Genomic DNA, 25500 nt, shown 5'->3' on the forward strand with positions numbered 1-25500 from the left:
TTTTTGAAAAAATTAATGGGTACACTCACTCGACTTTTTCTTACCACTACGTATGTAGTTGGGTTTTCTTGAAAACTGAATTTGTATTAAATAGTTTCATATTTCACAATACTCCTATTGGAATTATTTTAGAAAAAATCTAATCTACGCGAATCTAACTGCCTTGCAGCTCTTGCTCTTTATTGCTGATAATTATGTATATAAAAATATTTCAAAAGAAAAATACGCAAAAATTATCTCATAAAGAGGAAAATGATTATAAATTATAACTTCTTGGTTAGAAGTTCATTGGCCAATGAAAAATAATGGAAATTTCATCATAGATCAGGCCACATTCAGATTCAACCTCTACTTTTGAATTTCAACCTAGTTTCAAGCTATTGTTTTGAACGTGAGCGCCGTCTATTTTCAGCTCTACAGTTTTTGTATTTTGTAAGAAGCTAAAGGAGGTGACAAAATTTCTTGATCTATTCCCATGAGGAATTTTGACAACTTTTTAAAATTAAAGAATATCAATTAATAATTATTAATTCTATGAACTGATTAATATCTTGTTCATAATTCACCATTCACAAAGGCTACAAATGAGAAGTTGAGAATGAATGTTGCAATGTAAGGTTAAAAGCATTATGCAAATTGTGATCAGCTGTTCGCGTTAACACAGCAGATTGATGCTGGCTGTTCGTTGTTTGTTACTAGTTATGCAATTTGCCTATATTGATGTTAATGCTTTGTTCCACCATGTATATTAAAATATAAACGGTATAAGAGTAATCTTCTTTAGTTATGCTTTCTTTTTGTAAGTAATAAATTATTTTTTCAATTTACTTCTATTAGGATAAAGACTTGAGCTATCTGCGTAGTACATTTATAAATACATAACCGTAAAATGATGCTAATCTAATTACGTTTAAATGACAAAATGAATCTGGAATCATGCAACCCTTATGATAATGGACTTCTATATGCAGCGTTCAATCAGGACCAAGGTATCATATTTACTTAATTGTATTCTTTGAGCTTAATTAGCTTTACAGACAACAGCTTTGCGAAGTAGTGAAACTAAAGACTGTTTAAAGAGATGTAATATATTTTGAGACATTTCATACTTTCTATCTAGATACAGAATATACAATTCTTTGGTGCTAAGGCATTGATACTTTTCGACTGAAGTGGGAATCCACGTACCTAATGTTGCACTTTCGTTTTTTTTTCTTTCGATTAAATGGTGTCAGTTACGTTAGACAACAAATACTTAACTGATCTAGTAAGGAAAGTGTTAATTCTGCAGCGAGTCAGGACATTTCATTCTCTTCAATTTCCAGTTATTTAACTTTTATCGAAACGAGGCAGTTTCGATCTTTAGTTCAGAGCTAGATGTTTTCTTGAAGATCGCCTTCCTAACAATCTTAACTGAAAATAAAATTTCCACAAGACCTGAGAATTTCTTACAAGTCACTACCCTGCTATATTCTCTTGAGGAGTTGCAGATAATGGCTATTCTGAACTTTCTTAGAGTGCTTCTATGAGCCACTTCTTTTGGTCATTCGCACGAAAGTTTTAAGAAACAACGTGCACTGGATGATTCAGAAAATGTATGTTGATGATCATAAAACTTCTTCGTTATCTTGAATGTCACTAAACACTGCACCCAATTTAACCACAGGTCAAGAACCTATCCAAACGGCACCTGGTTGAGGCCCACGACTCGTCATCGTCGGGACCACTGTGAGGTTTGCCGCTTTCTTTGACCAGTAGAAGAAAGTTGAATGAAGTTGTATTACGCATATTAGCCCTAAGTAACTTTACCTCTCCAGCTCAAAAACATCAAGAACCGCAGTGGGATGCAGTATGCCTGACGAACTCCCAAGTTGGTCTGGGACATTTATTTAGGCCTTGGTCATTTTTTTGTTTCTACAGTCCTGGTGAAATTGACACAATTTTATAATTTCGGGATTATAACCCTGTTGTACCTAATCAATCAAGTTGCTACCTGTAGGATGTTTTGCTTGTGGAATGGACGACGGGTTTCGAGTTTACAACTGCGATCCTTTAAAAGAAAAAGAGAGGCAAGATTTCAAAGAAGGAGGTGGAGGATTATCACAAGTAGAGATGTTATTTAGATGTAATTATCTTGCCCTTGTTGGAGGAGGAGCTAATCCCAAGTATCCTATTAACAGAGGTATTATAAATATTAGTCAAAATGTATTTTTTAATTACATTCATTAATTCTCTAAAAAAAATAGTTTTTCATAAAATAAGAACTCGAAGAGTTTTTACTTTCTAGTGATGATATGGGATGACATGAAAAAGGAAGAAGCGATTTCTCTTGAATTTGTTGGAGCAGTACGTGGAGTCCGATTGCGAAGAGACAGAATAGTTGTGGTACTGGAACGCGTAATAAAAGTTTTTACATTCACACAGTCCCCTCAACAATTACATGTTTTTGAGACAAATCCAAATCCTAGAGGTGAGTTGTAGAATAGAATGAGAAATTTAGAGAATAGTCAGAGAATAGAATGTAAAAATTCGGCAACTTCTTTGATTAGGTTTATTTGTTCTTATAAAATTTATTAGCGCAGCTGGTCTAAATAAATTAGACGTTTATGTCTTCCGTACATTAGATTTAAATTTATATTTTTACTTTTGCTTCTGTTAAAAATTCATTGCAACTTTTTTGTTTTGTTTTGTACATCAATATATAATTATTTATAAACTATTCAGAGTCATGAGGGTAATTAGTAAACAAGAATTCTGTAAATTCGTTTGAAAGTGTAATGCTAACTCCTTGTAAAGCCTCCTTGCTGAGAGAATAATGTCTAGACCTTCTGGGATATTCTTTTGTAATGGAACGCGACCCAACCATTTGGTTCGGCGGGTCGCACAAATGTCTTTATTTATTTTTGCCCTATTTTTTCAGGCGAGGTTTACGTCCATCTGTTAATTAGGTGTCATGGACAGGCCTAGGTCCCAGTACCACGATACATATTAGCTTTGCAGGTCTCGCCTCTAACCGCTCGGTATCGTGGCGCCTCAAATGTCTTATATAAAGCGTAAAACTCGTTAATTTTTCGGATTCTCTAAGTATCAGATTTACTGCCAGAGACCCTATATATCTTAACATTTTCGCTCTAATATCTCTAGGTATCCATTGCCACTGTTAGATTCCAGTTTCAGCTTCATGTGTCTTATCAAAGTCGGGTAATCTCGACAATTTCTTGCTTTGTTTTGAATAACCTTGGTTTTGCAAAATATGCACGGTTAGCCGCCATTATTCGACAGTTCACTCAAATTGATAACTTGATAATTGATCTTTCAATTCTGCTCCGAAATAAAATGAATTTTTAATGCACTCAAAGGGGTAACCCTGCACTAACATTTTAACTATTGCAGACATCTTTAATTTTGAATTTAGGTTTATTAGAATTTGTCGGAATCACAATCTACCTGCGGTAGATCGTATAACAATAATGGATAATGATATTTTTGAACTTTCTAGAGCCTTGTGAGTAATCTGAAAAATGAAATCTGACCCAAAGGTAACTCTCATAAAATTTAATTAATAATTAAGAAAGTTTGACGTTTCTATCACTTCTGGTGTTCTTCTGGTATAAAGGTTGTTCCTAGCCAGCCATTAAAACGTTTATAGTAAAAGTGAAGCCGATTACTCAAAAATTTGGAATTTAATTCTCACATTTGATTCCTAATTTTATATGGTGGCAACTCGATACATTAACTGTAATGGCATCTTAACGATTCCCCTTTCACTAAAGTGCCATTCATCGAAAAATGTTTCAAAAATAGATTCAGATTTACATGTAAGCAGTATCCCAGTGTTTCAAGAAAATAGTCGGAGCTTTTTTTGAGAAATTAAAAAAAAATGGAAAAATCTATTCCAGAAGTGTTACTTCTGGTAGATCTCTTTAACTAAAACCATGCGGCATTCGCAGCATCGCTATTGGCTGCAGTTTTTCGTTTTTCAGTTACGGTGATATATACATAAGTAGAAATTTAAACATGCGCGCCATCCAATTTATGAAAACGTTCGTTGTTTTAGAACTCACGGAATTTCAAAACGGATATTTCTGGTGAAAGTTAAAAATCTAAAGCTGCCCTAAGACAATACATCCTCTTAATTAATAGGGTAAGAGAAAGTACATATATATTGATGTAAAATCTTTAAAGCTGTTAATAAGATGGAATTGCCCTTTAATACGTCGACAAATTTTTGTTCAGGTTGGTGAAAGTCGAATTTATTTAGTCGGCACTTCTGTTTTTATCTGAGGTCTATGTAAGGCCTAATCAAGTAAGAAGAGGTCCCCTATTTGTTGCTAAATATTTTCTAAAATAATCAAAGACCACGCCAAGTGTCTAGGTTCTGAAGAAAATAGGAAGGTTCCACACTTGATATAGTTTTCAAAAAATTGATGGTAGCTGCCTCTGATATCAGAGGTCAGAGAATGAATTTTTTGGGTCTGGTTTACGTCGATAGTAAATTCAAATTTTCATTTAATTGGATTTATGTTCAAATATGAATTTGATGATTTTTTTTTTTTAATTTAAGGCGCATCAACATCTAGGATATTGGCGCCCGGAGTTTTTTTCAGTGCACTGCCGGCCTCTGGACAGTGTTCTCTCGTTACAGACACACGTTGTTTATACGTTGTAGTAGTATATAATTGTGATTATTTATGTAATGTTTTATTTATTTTCAGGACTCTGCGTTCTTTGTCCGAATAGCAACAATTCTGTTTTGGCATTTCCTGGGCGACGAACTGGGGAGGTGCATTTGGTAGATTTAGCTCACACTGAAAGGAGGCCACTAGAGATAACAGCACATGAGGCTCCTCTGTCTTGCATTGCTCTGAATCTTCATGGAACTAGATTAGCTACAGCTTCAGAAAAGGTATTTTTAACTTTTTAACCAAAATTATATCAATTAACTGACTGTTGAGTACTTGTTTTTTGTCTTCTTTTTTTTTTTAACAATATTTAAAGAATTAAGGCGTATCCTATTTGTAATAAAAGTTCAGAAAGAGCCCAGAGCTTCTTCGGTAATCTTATACGAACTATCCCTTTGTTACGATGTATAACCAGTTCGGCTAAACGGCTGCAATGTGGATCGCACTTATCCAAATTAGCGCTTATTAATACTAAAAAGCAGATCACAAGGGACAAAATGAAGGGTTGAGATCGTAAATTTAAAAATAACTAACTATCCATTTAACTAATCGAAAGTCCTTGCCCTTTGATTTTTTTCTTCCTAAGAACCTCTTTACACTTCATTTTCTAATAATCGTCAATATTATTTTTACCAAGAGGTGACTAGCCACCCAGTGAGAAAAGTTCACAGTTAAAGCGTAAAACAACTCACTACATGGCACAGAAGAAAATAGTAACAGGCGACCGAATGGTATATTTGGTAGCTTTGACATAAACAGGCAATATATTTAATGGATATAGCGGTATTCATTTCAGATCATTAAATAATTAGTAGGAAAATGTAAAAATTTAACAAAAATTTCTGGGGAGTAGCATGTGTAAAATATTACATTATATTCCTGAACAAATTAATCGATCATTTTAAAAATTGTATTAATTTTGTTTAATTAAAACACAAAATGTGCGTAAGTAATTAACAATGGCAACTTTCAAATTTATTATAATTTAAAAATCTTTATTGTATTGGAAAGATCTCAGATCTTGTGTTACAGTGTTTCTGGGATCGATTAATTTTTTTGATCGTAGCAAGGGTGAAAACTCAGGTTTGAACGCTAACAACATTCTCTTAGCACTATTCTCAAGGTTATAATTTACTTATTTTCTTCAAAATTCTAATTTTAAATTACACTTATCCCTATTAATATTATCCAAATAGTAAAACTGCACAATACCCTGAAATAACTTTAGGACCTAGAGCCTCTTCCCTTCTCAGTACGTTCTAAAGAAGTTTTTCTGGAAAAATTATTCAAATAAATGTTTTTAATCTGTATGTACAGTGACTCCCATTAATATTGGGACAGTACATACAGAAGTTCAAAATTGACGAAAATTAAAAGTGGCACCCATTTATTCAAATTTTTATAAATTCATTTCATTTTATAATTACTATTAATTAAATAAAAACTATTTAAATAAGTACATAAAAATGTTTTGGTAGATTAAAAAAAATATATATAATAATAAGTGCAAATTCTACCTCTCATAAATATTGGGACACTATTATAATTTATAGTTTGTCCAAGGTTTTGCCCGAATATTTATACAATTTGTAAATATATACCTTAAGCATATATTCAATATGAAATTAATAATTAAATTAGTTTATATAAATCAAGCCACGTATAACATGTCGCGCAAAAATACAAATACAACGATTGAACAAAGAAAAATTGTAATTTCTTTGCACAAAGACAATAAAAAGTGTTAGAGAGACGGAAAAACTGATCGGACCTAAAACATCTACTGTGTGGAACATCATTCAGCGTTACCAAAAAGAAAAAGAATTGTTTCAATCCCACAAAAAGGCCGTCCTCGACTGCTCTCTGAGAGAGAGCAGCGTTATATATTAAAAGAATTAGAAAAGATCACCGACTTAGTGCTCCAAAACTTCAATGTGAAATTTTTGACATGTTCAGAGAGCAAAAATGGAGCAGAAACTGTTCGGAGAGTGCTAAGAAAACTCGACTATCATGGTAGAGTAGCCTGGAAGAATCCTTTTGTCATTAAGATAAATCGTGCTAAGAGAGTGAAATTTGCCGAAAAATATTTTAATGAAAATAGTGAATTTTGGAATGATATACTCTAGCGATGAATCAAAATTTAATATTTTTTAGCCAGATGGAAGGGATATGATCTGGAGGAAAGCGAATGCTGAACTCGAAAAGAAGAATTTACAGCCAACTTTAAAGGGTTTTAAAGCTGCACCACCGGGTGGAGGTGGGTCAGTTATGGTTTGGGGCTAGATGTCCGCATCAGGATTTGGAGAATTAATGTTTGTTGATGAGTGCTGGACAAAATGGTTTATAGTAATATATTAAAAAAATAATTTGAAAAAAAAATGCCCAAAAATTGGGTATTTTAGGGTCTTTTAAATTCTACCAAGAGAACGACCCCAAACCTACGGCTTGGGTGATACGCCAGTGACTGTTATATAATTGCCCAAAAGTATTCCAAACCTCTCCGCAGTCTCCAGGTCTTAATCCCATTGAAGATTTATGGCAATATTTAGCTAGTGCTTTAAGTAAACGAGTAATATCTAACAAAAATGAATTAAAACTATGTTTCCTGGAAGAATGGGAAAAAAACACCACCTGAATTAACCAAAAACTTGTTTCACCTATGCCTGATCGTTTAAGGGATATTGTAAGTCAAAAAGCAATTATTAAATTATTACCAACCAAATATTAAATAGTAGGAGATTTTAAATATTGAACATTTAAACTCTAGCACTTCTGGTGTCCCAATATTTTTGAGAGCCTTATTTCACACTTTTTCAAAAAGTGCTACCTAACAGTTTGGAATTTCATCGATTTATACTTATATATAATTTGTACAGATGTTGCTAATGTAATTTAAAAAAAAAAATTCCAAACTTTTGTATGGTGTTTTCATTTTCCTTTTAAATCATTTTGTAATAGGTGTCCCAATATTAATGGGAGTCACTGTATATAATATGTATAAGACGTTTAGAGTTAAACGTCTGTGAGAAAATTCTCTCATTTTATTTCAATAAACTCGTACCTTGGTAGTAGTAGTTTCGGTTGAGATATTTTCTTCAAACATGGAATGTTAGCGATAAATTTAATTGAATCGAATTTAATCGAAAAGTCTTGTTGGGAATCAACCTTTTTGACCCTATCTGTATGAATAAAGCATATACATATGTATGGTTATTTTTATCATCAGTCATTTACTATTATTCCCCCTTAGAGAATGCAAGCAGCTCAATTGTAACCGTCTGCGTAACAATCATAAGTTGAAAAGTAAAATCATTCATTCCAAGTCTTGGTGCGAGAGATTGAAATGTTGCAGTTCTATTAAGTAAACGTGTGACCTTAACTCTTATAATATTGCTCACATAAAAGATTGTACAAAGCAAATTTTTCTATTCTTGATATGAAACTGTAACTTTGCTATAAAAAAAAAAGATTGAAACGCTGTTTCTCGCTTACATAACATATTTATTTTTTATTTACAATAATTAAACATAAAAGAATTTTTTATTTGACTGCAGATTAGAGCAAGAATTGCAATTGTGACAAATATTCGATATGACTGTCGTGCCAATATGCATGGATTTGTATATACTTGCTTGAACACCAACTCGAAAGCGAGAAATCGCAGGGATTCCAAACTTTGTTTCTTTGGGCATTTCCACGAACCTGATTGAAAGTTCAAAAGTCCTAAACCTGAGTAGTTTTTTTTACTCAAGTGTTCTTTCACTTATTTGGAATTTTTTTCGAAAATGATTTCTAAGATTTCTTAAACATTGTAGATCATTCTAGTTATGTAGATTTACAACTTTTTTTTGAAACATTTTTCCAGAAAAATCCATTTAAGTAAGAAGCACATCTAAGAGAAGGAGCGTGGATGGATAGACTTTTCTCTAATTGGCATTTCAGTAAATTCAAGATCGTACAACTTATTTCCAATAAGAAAGGTACAATATGTTGCTAAAATTACAAGTTGGAAGAAATCCTCAACCGGATTAGAATTTTGTCCCTAGGAAAATATATATAGTAGGTTTAGGGCAGTTCTGGGGAAGAGGTGGGTTATGCTAACCTCTAGTGCCATTTCAATGTTATATATTTTATAACTACATAATGTTGGTAGGAGTTTTACTGTTTTAGTGCACGAGATTGAAGAAAATGTGAGGCAATTTATCTTAAAATCCGTACTTCAGAGTTTCAATCCAGAGTTATTATAAATTAAATTCGTGTGAATTTCAATATTTCTCAATCATAATTGATTTAGGATTAATTTAGGGCATTTTAACAAAAGTACTCTGAAATAAGCATGATTACTAGATTACGCTCTGAAGGCTTTTTCACATCGTTTTTCCCTGAAGGTTCAAAATTACTGAGCTAAATTACTATTTAACTAGACTTTTTTTATGGCCTCCCTTTCCTTATTTGTGAAGATCCTACATCCTTCTTTATTGTGCTTATATTTAGTGACTGATTAATGTAGGGGACGTTAATAAGGATATTTGACACGTCAACAGGAGATAAATTAATGGAGCTTAGAAGAGGAGCAAATACTGCACAGATATATTGGTAAGTAGCATTCTATGCTTTTTTTTTTTCTTTTTTTTTAATTTATATACATGGCACAGGTTTAGTCTTACCTTTCTCTTCTAAAATATTTAAAATTTAAATTTAAATTCCCTCTTACCCGCTAGTTATCCAAGTGTACAATATTTATCCAGCTTATAAAGAATCAAACAATTTGAACTAATAAATTTGTTCAAAAAAATTTTATTATTTATAAAGCCACTTTATGTTTAAATAATTTACTTCATTGAAGTACGATTCGTCGTTCAAGTTACAGTAACCGAGCAATCAGAAGCGAGGTCGGCAAAGCTTAGAAGAAGTAATGCTAGAAGTTTATTTAATTAATAAATTACTTTTTTTTACTGATCTTTATTAATTTTTTTAGTTAGTTTTACAATTTAAATTATTTATGTATTAACACATAGTATGGACATACATCCATCTGCAGAATTGTCATCTGTAGATAAAAAAATTAGTTTAAGAAAGAGAGGAAAATAAAATATATCTGATCAGAAATGCCGTATTAAATACAGTTTTAATTCGTTAATAATTAAACTACAGTATTAACAGCGAAACAGTGATTAATTAAACGGTCCGGTAGGATAGTGAAAAACTGTACAAAAAAGCATTTTGTTGAAAAACCTCCAACTTTGTGACACCTTTTTTTCTGTAAAAGACAAAATGACCATATTTTTTTTAAAGTATAGGGCATATCCTCTTTTTTATTATTATTATTTATTTTTTTGCAAGGACACAGATCAAATACATTTTGAGAAAAACGTTGCCAAAAATTAAAAAAAAAGCATTTTTAAAAATCGTCGTCTTTTTCTGGTTACCATTTTCGTAAAAAGAGTCATTCAATTCAGAATTTCATGAAGTTGTACCTTTTTGTGGGTCGCGATGATGAACATCCTAAGGGAAAGGAGTTAGCCTCATGTAAGCAAGACCCTTTAAAACTAGTATTTCTCTGTAAGTCTTGTTTAAAAATTTGCGTAATGTTATTTACTAGTTCGACTATTTCCTTTTTCATACTATCTGTTCATAATAATTAAATTCAAAATTATTTAATTGACACAACTTCAATCTTCTTTTCTTCTGCCTAAATTCTCATGAACTGCCTAGTGGGCAAACATAAAAATTTTGGAATGAAATTAAAATGAACGACAAGAGTATAGACGTATATGGATGGAGGTACCGCTTCTGTTTCTAGATACAGGATGAACTTTGTATTTGGTATTGAATAAAGTATTGTATGGATGCAAGAAAAACTTCTTGAAAAAAATAAGCACTTTCTCTACAGTTTCGAATCTCATGAATCCCCATATCTCGCAGCGTAACATGCACGGGAAGCTGAATTTACACCTCCAATTTTGCAGATTCTTATTTTTAAATAAATTATTGAAAATGGAATAGAAGCAAACTTGGCCAAACTAACTATGAAATGTTCAGCAAATTTGATGGAATGTCATCAAAATGTTGTCTTAGGGGTTAACGTCATGTATATTTTTTAACTATATCAATTGTCTAATGTTTAAATTCCAGAGTTAATCTTATCCAACTTCCCGCCTCTCCTAAATGCCATTACTTTAAATTTAACCAAATATAGGTAAGGTTACATATCTCACAATAGTCAAGGAAGTCTGTTTATCATTCTCTGTTGTATGTGAAGGTGATCCGCCACCTTTACATCGTCAACCGTGAAAAGCAGACTCCTGATTTTCATTTCCCCCCTGAAGTTCATTCACGAACAAAAACAGCTTAGAAGCGTAATTATGATACTGGGTCGATTCCCAGACCATTCTATTTTTTATTCTTGGCCGTAGATTTTAGACAGAAAAATGTATGTTTGCTGTCCCCTTCGTTATGACACATGTCCTCCGTCTACGTCCGTTATATGTTCGTTAAGCCTATCTACAGAAATAGACATTATTTTACTTATTTTTAAATAATCAGTATAATTTTTGCATTTTTTTCAGTATTAACTTTAACCAGGATTCGACTTGGTTATGTGTTAGCAGTGACCATGGAACGGTGCATGTATTTTCTGTAGAAGATCAAAAACTTAACAAACAATCAAGGTAATTAAAACAAAATATGAACAATTTTAGATATCTTTAATGCTGTAAATAAAAATGTAAGTTTGAGTTATGAATACGGTGGATTAAAATAAATTTAGGGTCGGGATCTATACTAGAAATGACATACCTTTGAATATTTATCCGCCAATGATTTAGTTCGTTTTTGCCCCATAATGGTCGAATTTAGAATTGCGTGTTTTGGCAAGAGAGTGTTGGATAGGGCGGAATTTTTAGAATACCTGAACGGTAAGAATTGGGCTAGTTTAAATAAATTCTGTACATCCGCTGGAAGATATAGACAGTTTCTCATGGAAAATTATAATTATTAATTTTGTATTATTTTTTAAAATTGTTCTTAAGTTTCAGTTCTATATTTATAAAGGAAAAGTAGTCTCTCTTTGTTTATTTTTTGTTTTTATTTTAAATTTTGGTTATTGGTCGGGATGGAATTGTAATTATTAGTACAAAAGTGCAACTCAAGCAGACGGACGAGAAGTCCATGCTTAAATGTTAAAAATGTGAAACTTACTTTTTTATGTGTATATTTTGAAATGCCAATAAACAAATTATTATTATTATTTAGTTCGTTTAAACAAAAAAATCATATTATCTAAAAATAAGTTGTATTATCTAAATGTTAAAAAGCAGATATGTCCAATCATAACATTACAAAAAAAAAAAGGTGATGTTTTTCGTTGATTTGTCTGGCTTAACTTCCTAAAAGGGATAGATCTCCTAGACGTTTTCACGTAGTGCTTAACTGCTGCTGGAAAATGTCGACTGCATCTGGGAGTATCGTTAGCTTTTTTCTAAGAACAAGAAAGTAAACGCAAACGTGCTTTTTTATTTGTAGCGGTGACATTCTCGGCATGTTCCTTAGGGAACCCAAATAATTAGATATTTGGGTATAAATGCTGTCATTCTTGTCATCTTACCAAGGGATGTTTAGATCTACTCCAGTTGTAGTACAACTGTGCCAGCTCTAATCATTTAGAGATCCGTGATCTGACTTTAATTTGAAAACTTCCACTAATTAAAGCTCTGTGCAAAATTGTTCTTCTTCTTCTTTGGGAACTTTTTACCCTGTGTATAGGCATTTTCGCGATCAGGGTGTCCTATAGGAATTACTCCTGACTGTCCCTCCGTGCTGAAGCAGTCACAGCTCTTCGCCCCTTTTATTATTGCGACTTATTGCACTATCCCTATTTGTAGTTCAGTTATTTATATATTTTCAATTTGTAGATCTCCCTTTAAAAGAAGATGTTCCAATTCGCTTTGTACATGTTCTTTCTTACTTTCTATTTAATATACCTTCACACGTGTATAGTAGTAACATAAGTATATTTTGGTAACAAGTCACTATCGCATTAAGAAAAAATACAGATTAATTTGCTGTTGGTAGAAGCTATAAATTTGTGTATGAATCATCATTATTTTAGACTTAATTTTCTTTTATGTTTTGTAGCCTCGCCTCAGCAACCTTCCTCCCAAAATATTTTAGCTCCAGATGGAGCTTCTGCAAGTTCCAAGTGCCTGGCGGTCCTAAATGTATATGTGCATTTGGAGCTGACCCCAACTCTGTTATTGGTAATTTTTTTTAATACTACTTTCTATTTATAATTTTTTATTAAACTATTACAAATTTTATAAAATATTTGCAGATTTTAAGTTGTTGTTAAGGTCAAACTGTTTCATCATAACCAAAAATCGAATTAAGATTAACATTATTATTAAGAATTAAGATTATACAGATGAGGATGTAAATAAACTGTTGGATAAGAATTCTTTGCAGTAATTGCCTTTTTTGATGGTAACGTACAAACACAAAAAATAGCAGTTTACTCATAATAAATTCGTGTATATTTATTTATTTTATTTTTTTGTAAATACAAAAATTTTTGTACATCTCCAAAATATGGGATGAGATAGGTGGGAGGCCCAGAAATGGTTCAAGAGTTTTCAATGGACAGAGTTTTCGTAGATAAAAAACCTCAGCCAGTCGAGATGGAGCAAGTGAAGATTAATGGATGTTTAAATTACTTGTTGGATTTGATTATTGAATTACATGAGCCTGAGATCGTAATCAATCTTATTGATGGTTAGGTGATTTGTTGAAATTTGTTGGCTTAATGCGCGAAGTATTTCCTTTTGCACTTAATTTACTGTATCATAAGGATTTTGTAAAAGTTAAGAGAGAACATGAATTGAACTGGTTTGGGGAACATGCCGTCTCTATTCATTTGAATAGTAAGATTCTGTCGAAAGTCTGAAAGGTTTTCTTATTCAGGAAGGAAATCTTCCTTCAGATACAATTTGCATGCACTGTGCCAAATCATACGGCTGAAACCAGCGCTCCAAAAAAAAAACGCAATAACTTTCTAGCAGCTTTCTTTGCATCTGCTCAGTTAAAATTATTAATTTTAAACATATATTTCATTCTTTCTGAATATTTAACTTTGCTTTCTCGGATTCCCATCTGTATTGATCCTAATTAATTTTATATATGTATATGTAATTAAGGCGCGTCAGGATCCAAGCCGATTAGTTCCCGGAGCCTTTTCACTGCACCGGCAGCTCCCAGACAGTGAGTTTCAGAGATTCCTAGGAAGAGAAAAAAGTCATAGCTACTGATAATGAACAAGTCCAACGACTTTAATTATCGCATTTAACTTAATGAAGTGCGAGAAAAGAATAATGATGCGTATAATAGAGTACAAAAGAGAACAGGAGAAGTAGAATAGAGCGGCTAATAGTTTGTTATTCAGGTATAAATTAGATGTACAAAACCGAACATTTTTTTTTTCTTGCTCCCAGGAACTTCTGAAGCTCCCGTTTCAGAAGTTGATGGGATTAAGTTATTTCATCTTTTGAATTATTTGATTTCATTTTTATTTATTTATTTATTTTCTAATAATATTTTTGAAAATTTGCCTTAGTGATATGTGCAGATGGAAGTTACTACAAATTTATGTTCAACTCTAAAGGAGAATGTTGGAGAGACGTGTATGCTCAATTTCTGGAAAGTCCTGATGATACCAAAAGTGATGCATAATATTGACTTAAATAATTTTTAATTTAATATTTGTTCATGTGTATTATTTTTTTAGTAGTTCGTACGACTTCAAATGAGATTTTCATTTGTACCTAGGGTTGTATTTATTTATTTACATAAAATTACAATTTTATTTACATTTTTTTTTTTTTTAAGAAAATTAGCTGCACACCTAAATTTAGTCCAGTAAAATAATTTTTCAAAAAAGGATAAAATTAAATTAGGAGAAATTGTCTTTAGTAATTATTCTTAGTGAAACAGAATGTGCTGGAATTATTTTACAACTTTAAAAAACGGTTGAACTTGGATTATTTTCTAATTTACCTATTTACCCATTGAATTTTTGTAAATATTAAAAAATAGCAACAGGTTATTATATATCTTTTCCATGCTGCATACAGTTCTTTAATTATACTACAAAAAATGCACTTTATTTTATTTAATAAACATTCTTTCAAAATAGTGGCCTTTTCTTGCTTTATTAAATATTTTAAATTTTCTTAAAAACCAATTTCATTAAAATTTTTGACACATTTCGTTTTCTTTATAATATGGATAAAAAATAAAACATGTGATATAATATGAGAGAAATAGAATTATTTCATCTTATTCAGTTTAATAAGTTTTGATTATTTTTAATGCAAAAAACAGATTTCCTCTAGATCTGAAAGATTTGTATTTTCCTGTATGTCGTTTTGCAAACAAAAAGAGGTCCTTTTGATGATTCAATTACTTCCTGTTGGGGTCTTGAATTTGTTTGTTTTTTGTTTTTAATCATAATTGTTTTATTTAAAGAAATACTGGCTAGTAGACGAAAACCTGCTTTTAATAATGTGTTACATTTTAAAGATCTTAAATTTAGATTTTTTATTATTATTTTTATATAAACACTTTAAACCAATGGGAGCAAATTAATTATTCAGAAAAGAATGCTGTAAATATATTTCGTACCAAAAACTATAATGTATATTACTGAATGTCCATTTTTCTCTAAATGATTTTATTTTGTGTATTAATTTAACAATATCAGAACAATATCTTTTGTTCTTGACTTCAAATGAATCTTTAGAAAGTTAGGTAAGCTACTCTCTGATGTAGTTCTTGATAATTTGACTTAATTATTTATTTAATTGCTTATTGTACATTTATAATTATTGTAAAATGATTCAGTAATTCATAACTTGTCAATTCCAGATTTTTGTGAATATGTACATTTCTATTGTATAACTTTTTTTAAAGCAAAAAGAATGTAAAAATTCCTTAACAGATTTATGTAAAAATTATTTTTTGAAATTATTATGTTAGGAAGAAAAAAAAATTTAATCTGACGTCCATGTGTATAACATATTTGTCCACGATTATCAATAAAAAGCAAATAAAGCCAATTGGGTTTTTTAAAAATTATTCTACAAAACCTTTTTTAATAACTACAAACAAAATAAAGAAGATTGTGAGCAAAATTTTAATTTTTGTTAAAATATAACATAAAATGATTATATTAATTAAAAAAAAAAATCTGACAAATATTATTGAGTGACTTATGGTATGTACAGAACGACATAATAATGTTTTAAAAAGTAATAGACATTTTGGAGTCTTGAAAAGTTTTTTTTTTATTAAAATAAGTTGTATACAATCGAAAACAAAATATCAAATTTTTAAGGTCTTCCTGAAGTGTTCAAAAATGCCCATAACTTTCTTTGCTTTTTAAATTGTCCATAGATTAATTTTATTTAAAAAGTGAAATATAATAGAAAATTTTGTTTTTTTAAGTACTTTAAAAAAAAAAAGAATACTTACATAGCTTAAGGAATAAATTCATTTGCACTGTACAGCTGTGGTAGATGTTTTTAATTTGTAACTTATTTGACTGAAAAAATATAGTTGTTTACGAACATTGTTGAAAACAGTTATTAGCTAGTGGACAAACCTTCAGGCTTCGTGTTTAGTCCCAATGAAACTGCGCTATCTTTAGTCTAAAGTTTAATGCTGTAAAAAATCAAGGAATCCTCAACATTGGTGGCCTTATCCTTTTTCCTTTCACTTAAAACCTGGACATAGGATAAGTTTAAAAGTGTCAATCATGAATTCTTGGCAATTTGAATGTACTGACAGCTTGGGTCCCATCTACGAACTGTAATGCCTAGGAAGCTTTCAGAAGTGTCAAACGACCTCATTTTCTAGAAATAGTTTGTAACTAAGAAAGGCAAAAGAATTCAACGAAAAAAACAATTAATAGAAAAGTGCTTCTGTAAACCAGGGCTTTATCCGGTGCCAGTGTTGTTAAAAACCTTTAAGATAAAGCCTACATTTGAATAAACAGCAGTAATAAAACATGCTTCACTGAGTTGTAGACCTGTGGATGGAGATTAAATATCAGGCTTGTTTCACTTTGTAGAAACAATTAAATGAAACAGACAAAAGAAAAAATTAAATGTTCTAGTGTACTGAAATTTATTTTGCCACTGTTATAATAAGTCATAATTCAAAATATACTTTACATTGATAATTGTGAGGAGATTAGAAGTTGAAATTAAACATTCTAGAAGGGCACGATTTCAGTAAGTTATCAGAAAGAAGAAACGTGATCTAGCCTCCCTTCTCTACAAAAAGAGGGGGTGATTTCTTTATGTAGCCATTTGTTAGGGAATATTTTGACTTGTACGTTTAACCATTGCTTCATCAGTATGTCAGTACAATTTTATTATTGAAGTAAGTGAGCATAATTTTAACAAATTTGCATAAGTATTTACGGATAGGTCGGGAGATACATTTGTTTTCATGTATGTAATTCTTAAAATTAAGATGTTTAGGTAATAAATTAAAGGCAAGAATAATTTAAAATTAGAGTAATCCCTTTTTAATTACTACCTGTTAGAATCCTCGTTAATACGAGATATTTAACTATTTCTTTCTAATATAAACCCTTATACAACTGTCCTACCGGACAGTTTTAATACATGCTTAAGATTTTTTTATTTATCTTCTTTTGCAGTTAGTTTAACGAACCATATTTTTATTATGAAGTTTTTCTACTTTACTAGGAACTCAAGAATCCGCCCAAAGTCTTCAGTCTTCATTTTTATTACCACAAGGGAAGATGTACTACATTTGTATAGCCTCTTTTCTACTGATCACAGCACTCCACTGTTATCCAGAAGAAAGAAGGGACCCGAAGTGGTTTATAACAAGGCGTACACTGACCAGTGTCGTCTTAAGGCACAGGCTAGTAACGGAAATGATACCTTCATCATGTGCAGTACTAGACTCAACATTACAACCGTGCCGGAATGTCAGGAGGCTGGATATTAAGCCATCACCTCCTCGAAAGTCAGTAAATTGGTTTATAGATGTTATATTTATGCCATATGTAAGCTATTCTAAGAGTTTACAAATTTTTTTACTTGAGTTTCTCATGAAATAATTTTTACATGAATTATAATTACTTAGGCTTCAGATATCAGTCTAAAGCTTAAATACAATAATACTGAAATTAAAATTTCATACAAATCAAAATCTGATGCAATAACATCCACATAACTTTCCCCAATTACATATATTTGGCGATTTGTCATATTTTAAAACTGTATAAAGCTTTTAAGGGAGTATGACTTCCCAGAACTCCTCAATTTCATTTTTCATGGAAAGAATTCCAAACAAAAGTGAAAATCGTTTTCTAACTAAGCGGTTTCCAAATGCTGAAAAAATCAGCCAAGGATCACACTTCCGGCCAAACGATTTTCAAATTATCAGTACATGATCTCATAAACTTAGGATTTTAAAGATTCATTTAAACTTATTTAAACCAAAAATCACTGAAATGACTAGTTTTAAGCCAGAACACTAGTCTTTTTTCTAGATGTGCCCTTTATCACATTCAACAAGTTGTAAGATCTGCGCTTGAGAAAAGAATTGAGTTGAGCTCAATTGGGGATATCTCAGAAAAATAAGAGGAAAAAACATGGTATTTCCGATTAAGGATATCCATTTGAAACAGATTTAAATTCCTGTGATTCTTCGTTTATAAGCTTTCATAAACATCCCGCCATTTCCATTTTCTGCTATTTTTCGCGGGACTAATTCAAATCTGGCCATATAATTATTTTATTTGTTAACATAATAATTGGAAACTTAATGTTTACTGGAAGTGAAGAAGGCACCGAAACGCAACACCAAGTTCTATTTGTTTGTGTTAATTTTATTCATTTATAAAAACTTTTTTTTAGCATTAGTGAGCTTTAAAACGATATTTTAGTGTGTTTATTCACAGATTGCAGTTTAGATAAAAAGCCTGTCTCCGTTTTTTCACTCTCTGAAATGAATCTTCTCACAAAACATGGTGAAATGTAAAATAAGTCATTAAAATTCTGTGCCACTTTCGAAAACATTTTCAGTTGAATAATCTTATTTGATTTTACTTGACTGGTTGTTTAATATAAATTTTCTTGATAAAGACTAGATATAATAAGTTTATCTAACTAATGGTTAATTTGAAAGTTAATTTCACTATGGAAGATTATCTTATTTTTTAGTCATATTTTATTTTAGAAATATGTATATTAAGACAAGAAGTTACCAAAACTAACAAATGATAACGCTAACATAAGTGCCGATAGTAATAATTACTTTAGATAATAGCTTACTGGGTGGCGGACAGTTATCGTTACAAAAACCATTCATTACATTTCTTGCGTGGAATGTAAATAGTCTCACTATCACCACAAGGAAATCTAGTAATGCATTTAATAAATGTTTACTAGAAACATGCATTATTCTTTCCTTATTTTTAAGGAAAGTTTCTCTTAATTTTCTATTATTATTCTTTTATTCGAGAAGCGAGAAGTGTTGAGAGTGGAATCCTCTATTATCTTGAAAACAAAGACATACTTTTTTTGTATCAAATATAATACATGTATTTTCCTTCCTCAGAATTCAATCTACTGCAACACAACAGATGATGCAGCATCAGATACTAAATAAAACTCCTTTAGAACCGAGTAACGATGGAGGTAATTGGTTTTGGGGAGGAGTAACGACAGTGACTCAAATCACAGTTTCTGATGTAACTATGAAAGTACAGGATCCAAATACAGTAATAACGTTTTCAGTTAAAGGCTGCAAACCCACTAAACTACCTTTTGATTTACCGTTCTGCAGCAATGATGACTTAAATCCAACTAGTGCTTCCGCGAATGTAAATACTTTACGCACTGCTGAATTATATTATGTAGAAGATTAAAAATGTGACAAAAAAAAGGTTTTTTTGGTTTGTTTTTTTAAATATGTAAAAAATGTAAAGCGACTGCTTAACGTCAAACATCAGTTTCTTTTTTCTTATATCTTCTTAATATTTTCCATAAACATTACAGTTAAATATTTCATTATACAAAATGATAATTCATAAGTGTAATATTTTCTGATGATTTCTATTATTAAATAATTTGCTTTACATCTGCTTGAGTTCCATAAACAAACAAGCTCACTGAATAAAAAATTCTATTATCTTTTTATGTATTTATTTAATTTTATTTTTTGTAAAGGGGTATAGCTGTAATGTTCTTATTTATAAATAATTACTTCCAATGAAATATGTATTTAAAAACTTTTTAAGTTCTCGAATTTCAGAATTTTACACATAATATAAGTGGGATCTAATTCCATATTAACTTATTTTTAAAAAACGTACATAAAAGCTAAATTTTGTTAAAGTTAAAGAATTAAAAACATATTTAAGCAACACAATAAAGTGAAACAAAAAGTAGTACTAGCTACGTAATCGCTTTATGAAGTGCATAGTATATTTAGTTTCTTAAGAGGTACTCCATGTACTGAAGGAGACATCTGGAAGAATGTATGTTTATTACATTGCGAACTTTCCAGATGCCAAACTCTGTCAAATAAAGGCGCTAGATTAGACGGATATGTGTCACCCTTATCAGTGCAAATACTAACTAAGAGGTATGTACACTTTTGCGAACATTGACTGCAAAACTGAATAGCATCCAATAGAGCTGCACATATTTCAACGGCTTCAAATTCATGTGACAGGCCGAATGACTCCAAAGCACTCATCAGGAAAAGTCTAGGAATCTTTGTACGATTATGAACTTCGTGACACCATTGTAACACTTCAGAAGATTCAGAAAAATACCTTAAAACCAATAGAATAAGTACGTTTGCAACTTAGGTTGATTAAAATATAATGATGAAAAATATTTAAGTACAGTTAAGTGCATGATCAAGTGAATTAATTGTTTTCCATAATTCAACTTTTGTAATTATATTTGCACAAATTGAAAGGCAAGATGCGGCCATTTAGATACTGCTTTCTTGTTGCTAACTAATTATGGATATTTATCCCTAAATTTTCACATAATTAGCTATCAAATGCTTTTGTTGTACATTAAAACTATTGAAAATGTAAGTTATGTCAGCAGTGTTGGATAATTTTTTTTTTTTTTTGGCGCATCAACAGCTGAGGTTATTAGCGCCCGGAGCTTTTTCCAGTGCCCTGCCGACCTCCGGACAGTGTTCTCTCGTTTCAGACAACACTGTCCATCACCGGACAGTGAGCTGTAAGAAGCTCCTAGGAAGAGAAAATCTAAGGGTCAGCTGCTGGATTCGAACCCGGGACCTCCGCGTGGAAGTCCAGTATGCTAACCTCATAGTGTTGGATAATATTGCTGATTTTATTCGTGGCAAATGTAGTAAGAGTCGGAATCATAAGTGAAATAGAGTTCTCTATACCGAACTGATTGACTTACCTCTGATGATGGATCAAATTAAGAAACCGGTCAGGGATGCATTAACCATGTCGGATAAAATCAGCGAAGTTAATAAAACTACTTAATCAGTATCCTTATTACTTTTTTTTTTAGTAGTATTAGAATTAAATAGGCAATTTCGGAAATCTTTTCAAAATGTGACAATTCTAAGATAACAAAATACTGTATTTTCTGTGGAAGGGGCTCGAGAACATAGTTAATTACCTGAATATTATCCTCTGCAAAATCTCAGGTCTAGAAGTATTCGAATTGAAATGAATAGCGCTGTCTGCTTCGATTATACTTTTGGACAGAATAAATACCAACAATCCTTTCTCGGCGTAAGACCAGGCCACCTGTAGAGTCAATTTATAAATGTAAGAACTCATCAACTGTCTTACCTCACGTTAAAATAAAATACTAACCTGAAAGAGAAAATTAATCTCATTGAATGGTACACTTTCTTTTCGACAAATTAAAACTGAAACTGTCTGATGCTTGCGAGGCATTTATGGCAATTTTCGTTTTTTATTCAGTTTATAAAGTAAAAATATTGTTTTTAAAGCGTCAAAAATCAAAAAGGCTTGTACTATTATTTGAATTAGAATTTACGATTTGGGCATATTCTCTCAATGAAAAACTGTTTTCGACGATAAGCTATAGATGAAAAACAAGAACTGTTTAGTCAATAAGTAATTTTTATTTAAATTACGGACAACAATTTAGTCCTGCAACAGCACAGTTTTCAGTACTTACTATAACAATACAATACTAATTTAAAGATCACAATTAACATTTGTATTACACCTATAACCTATGAATAATACCGCCAATTATACATACGTCTTTTTCATCTTGCAAAACTGAATAGGAACAAAAAATGAAACTTCTTTAACGAAATGATTTTAAAAAAATTTGCAGTCGCTTATAAGTTAACTCAAAAGATATTTGTTTTGTTTAGCGACGAAGAAAAATTATCTTGAAGCTTGAATGTTTACTGCTCTGTAGTCTGTAGTATCTCTATCTGTAGTTATGGGCTGGTTGAGCGGCCTCAGTCCACAGTAGTGATGGGCAGAACGAGTCCGTCTTTGGACTCGTTGGATTTGAATCAATTCCAGGGTTGGAATCGATTCCAACAACTCGTTCACCGATTCCGGTCTCTGTACTTACCCTATGCATTAGTAAAAATGTCACGCAATTCATTAAAAAATATCATTAAATGTTAGCTTTCCCAGTTAATAACAAAACTATATTTCTTTAACACACATTGAGTACTATCCCTAATTTCCAATTGCACTGATAAATATAAAATTAACAACGTAACACAAAAATTAACATAAAAATAGACTAGTCAATTATAAAAATTAAAGCAATGATGTTTAGTCATTATCTAGCTTGACCACTGGAAGACTGGAGTTAACGTGCTTCAAGAGGATCCAAGGTAGAGAAACGGAAATGGGTAGGAAATTATTCCCATAAAAAAAATTCTAACCCTTCAAGCAAAATGATAATTACTCATAAATAAAGAAATATTTATTTACTAGGACTTGTATATCAAGCTTTAAAAATATTATCTTATTATCTTACGAAAAGAAAAAGCTGTGTGCTTAATCTTTAACATAGCGCTGGACACTCTTATTCTTATCTTCATTGGGTAAGTTTAACCGTGTACATGACCGTGAGACAGTCAAAGTAACACTGAGCCAAAATTTAGTATTACCTAATTGGTTTACTTACTGCAGTATCCCTCCCACTCTATCACCAATTTCACAAACATTCATCGATTGGAAATAATTTTTAGTTAAATATTCGTTTTATTTGAATACAAAAAACATTATAACGCTTTCTTAAGATGATTTTAATTTTTAAAATTTGTTTTTGTCCATTACTCTTATATAATACGAAGAATTTCAAATAAAATATAATATACAAACACAATGATCTAGTATGCAGGTGGAGTCAGTCCTCGTTACCATAGCAATGGAACCGTTAAACAACTCCGGTTCCAGCTCCAGCAATTTCTATTGGCTAGATTCAGTGAACGAAAAAATGGAACGAGTCCGGTTTCAAAAGGATTTAAATCACTCCGGATTCGACTCCACCAACTCCAGTGGATTTAACCAATGAAAATGCTAGAGCTGGGCCGGAGTTGTTTAACGGTTCCGTTGTCATGGTAACTACGACTGACTCCACCTGCACACTAGATCATTCTGTGTTTGTATATTATATTTTATTTGAAATTCTTCGTATTTTATAAGAGTAATGGACAAAAACAAATTTTAAAAATTCAAATCATCTTAAGAAAGCGTTATAATGTTTTTTGTATTCCAATGAAACGAATATTTAACTAAAAAATATTTTCAATCGATGAATGTTTGTGAAATAGGTGATAGAGTGGGAGGGATACTACACTAAGTAAACCAGTTAGGTAATACTAAATTTTGGCCCAGTTTTACTTTGACCGTCTAGCTGACATGTACACGTTCAAGCTTACGCCAATGAAGATGAGAGTAAGAGTGTCCAGCGCTAAGTTTAAGATTAAGCACACAGCTTTTTCTTTTTGTAAAACAATAAGATAATATTTTAAAAGCTTGATATTCAATTCTTAGTTAATAAATATGAGTAATTATAATTTTGAAGGGTTAGAATTTTTATGGAATAATTTCCTACCCATTTCCGTTTCTCTACCTTGAATACTCTTGAAGTAAGTTAACTCCAGTCTTCTAGTGGTCAAGCTAGATAATGACAAAACTGCATTGCTTTAATTTATATTTGACTAGCCTATTTTTGTGTTAATATTTGTATTACGTTGTTAATTTTATATTTATCAGAGCAATTGGAAATTAGGGATAGTACTCAATGTGTGTTAAAGAAATATAGTTTTGTTATTAACTGGGAAAGCTAACATTTAATGATATAATAATATAATAAATTGCGTGACATTTGTTCTTATGTTTAATCGTTCCAAACCTTCTGCTGCCTCATTTTCATTTTTATTTGCCTAAATTTTTTGGGGCGGGGCGGAATCACTTTTTTTAAAAATAGGGATTTGAATCAACTCGTTCCACCATCGGACTCGTTCCAATGGAACGAGTCCGCTCAAATAGCCCATCACTAGTCCACAGTAGTTCTTATTTTGGCCATATGGCGAGACCTTAGCTGGCTCTCCAAAATTCAAGCAGAGCTGTTAAGGTTAAATGGTATCCTATACTATAGTTCATTTAAATATAATATTATTTTTCAGTACAAATCGGAGATGTGATTCTTATAATTTTACTTAAATTCGCACCCCTCTCCGTATGAAATAAAAATCTTTAGAATTTTATTTAAAATTAGAATTATTTAAACTTTAAAATTTTAAAACATTGCTTATGCACTAACTGTACAGAACCCTTTAAAAATTACTTTTTTCATTTGTTTATATTGAAAAAATTTATTATTAACATTTTTTATAACACGTACACACATGTGCAACCTTCCCCACTTAGCCAGCCAGATGAAGTTAAAAAGAAAAAGTCATGACATCCTACGAAAGTATAAAAACAACTTTTGTTAATAATCAATGATTAAAAAAATTTTATATTTACCTTTAAGTTAAAACGCATGTTTATGTCACAATGTAATTAATTATATAAATTTTTTACCTTTAAAAAACAAATGTATATAGCTTAGTAGAAAAATAAATAAAAACCTTAAATTTAAAAAAAAAAATGCCTCTGCATGCCTATTTTTTACATAGACTTAGTATTTATATTATTTTTTTATTAATCTATATTAATAAAATGTAAGAAGAAGTGCTAAAAAACGTGTAAATGAAAAATAAAAAGAAAAAGTAATTTATAAAAATATAAAAAAAAATAGTTCTAAATAAATCCGTCAGAGAACGCAAAATATCGAAATAGTTGAAAAATTAAAAACTAGTTTTTAAAAAATCCGTCAGAGAACGCAAAAGATTGAAAAAGTTAAAAAAATAAAAAGGAGTTCGAAAAAAATCCGTCAGAGAACGCCAAAAATCAACAAAAAGTTAAATATTAAAAATTAGTTCTTAAAAAATCCTTCATAGAGCGCCACTTATCAAGAAAAGTTTTTACAGTAGTTCCTAAAATAATCACTAGAAAGCACTAATGTAACCTTTTTTATACATCCACAACAAATTTTCTTCAGTACGACTTGAGTGACGAAGGGGAGTAGGTCGCTTTATCGCTCGTCACTCCGAATATATTTTATTTCGTCTTACATTCAATTCTCTTCCTTAAAGCATCATGAATGTATATTATATGTTGGTTATACTTTGAAAATATTTTATCTAGTCTATCTATCTCTCTTCTTAT

General features: G+C 31.1%; 3 protein-coding genes across 10 annotated transcripts; 2 read left to right on the forward strand and 1 right to left on the reverse strand.

Annotated features, from left to right (window-relative positions):
- Window positions 1-624: 624 nt before the first annotated feature.
- On the forward strand, window positions 625-14557 carry LOC141449100 (WD repeat domain phosphoinositide-interacting protein 3). Of its 6 annotated transcripts, none has more exons than XR_012455338.1 (10): window positions 625-762; window positions 838-989; window positions 2000-2182; window positions 2288-2470; window positions 4716-4906; window positions 9193-9278; window positions 11252-11353; window positions 12819-12940; window positions 13015-13163; window positions 14290-14557. XR_012455338.1 is itself a non-coding variant. In XM_074118170.1 (9 exons), exons 2-9 carry the CDS (start codon window positions 923-925, stop codon window positions 14403-14405), a joined length of 1050 nt encoding a protein of 349 aa, XP_073974271.1. In that variant the 5' UTR covers window positions 625-762; window positions 838-922; the 3' UTR covers window positions 14406-14557. The 6 variants fall into 6 exon arrangements, 4 of the variants coding, with proteins under 4 accessions (XP_073974271.1, XP_073974275.1, XP_073974274.1 ...); XR_012455339.1 differs by lacking the exon at window positions 14290-14557 and adding an exon at window positions 13874-14005; XM_074118170.1 differs by lacking the exon at window positions 13015-13163.
- Window positions 14558-16977: 2420 nt separating this feature from the next.
- LOC141449102 (uncharacterized) lies at window positions 16978-19644 on the forward strand. Of its 2 annotated transcripts, XM_074118178.1 has the most exons (3): window positions 16978-17117; window positions 17450-17735; window positions 19335-19644. In XM_074118178.1, exons 2-3 carry the CDS (start codon window positions 17506-17508, stop codon window positions 19642-19644), a joined length of 540 nt encoding a protein of 179 aa, XP_073974279.1. In that variant the 5' UTR covers window positions 16978-17117; window positions 17450-17505. The 2 variants fall into 2 exon arrangements, with proteins under 2 accessions (XP_073974279.1, XP_073974278.1); XM_074118177.1 differs by lacking the exon at window positions 16978-17117 and having other exon boundaries at window positions 17370-17735.
- On the reverse strand, window positions 18745-22150 carry LOC141449101 (uncharacterized). 2 transcript variants are annotated; one of them, XM_074118176.1, is made up of 3 exons: window positions 22013-22150; window positions 21395-21594; window positions 18745-20556 (listed from the first exon to the last, which is right to left on the reverse strand). In XM_074118176.1, the coding sequence occupies exons 2-3, from the start codon at window positions 21556-21558 to the stop codon at window positions 20187-20189; spliced, it is 534 nt and encodes a 177-aa protein (XP_073974277.1). In that variant the 5' UTR covers window positions 21559-21594; window positions 22013-22150; the 3' UTR covers window positions 18745-20186. The 2 variants fall into 2 exon arrangements, with proteins under 2 accessions (XP_073974277.1, XP_073974276.1); XM_074118175.1 differs by lacking the exon at window positions 22013-22150 and adding an exon at window positions 21595-21826 and having other exon boundaries at window positions 21395-21525.
- Between the last annotated feature and the right edge of the window lie 3350 nt (window positions 22151-25500).

The sequence above is a fragment of the Rhodnius prolixus genome, unplaced genomic scaffold, assembly GCF_049639745.1.
Source record: "Rhodnius prolixus isolate KJV_2025 unplaced genomic scaffold, Rpr scaffold_2, whole genome shotgun sequence".
Classification (NCBI taxonomy): Eukaryota; Metazoa; Arthropoda; class Insecta; order Hemiptera; family Reduviidae; genus Rhodnius; species Rhodnius prolixus.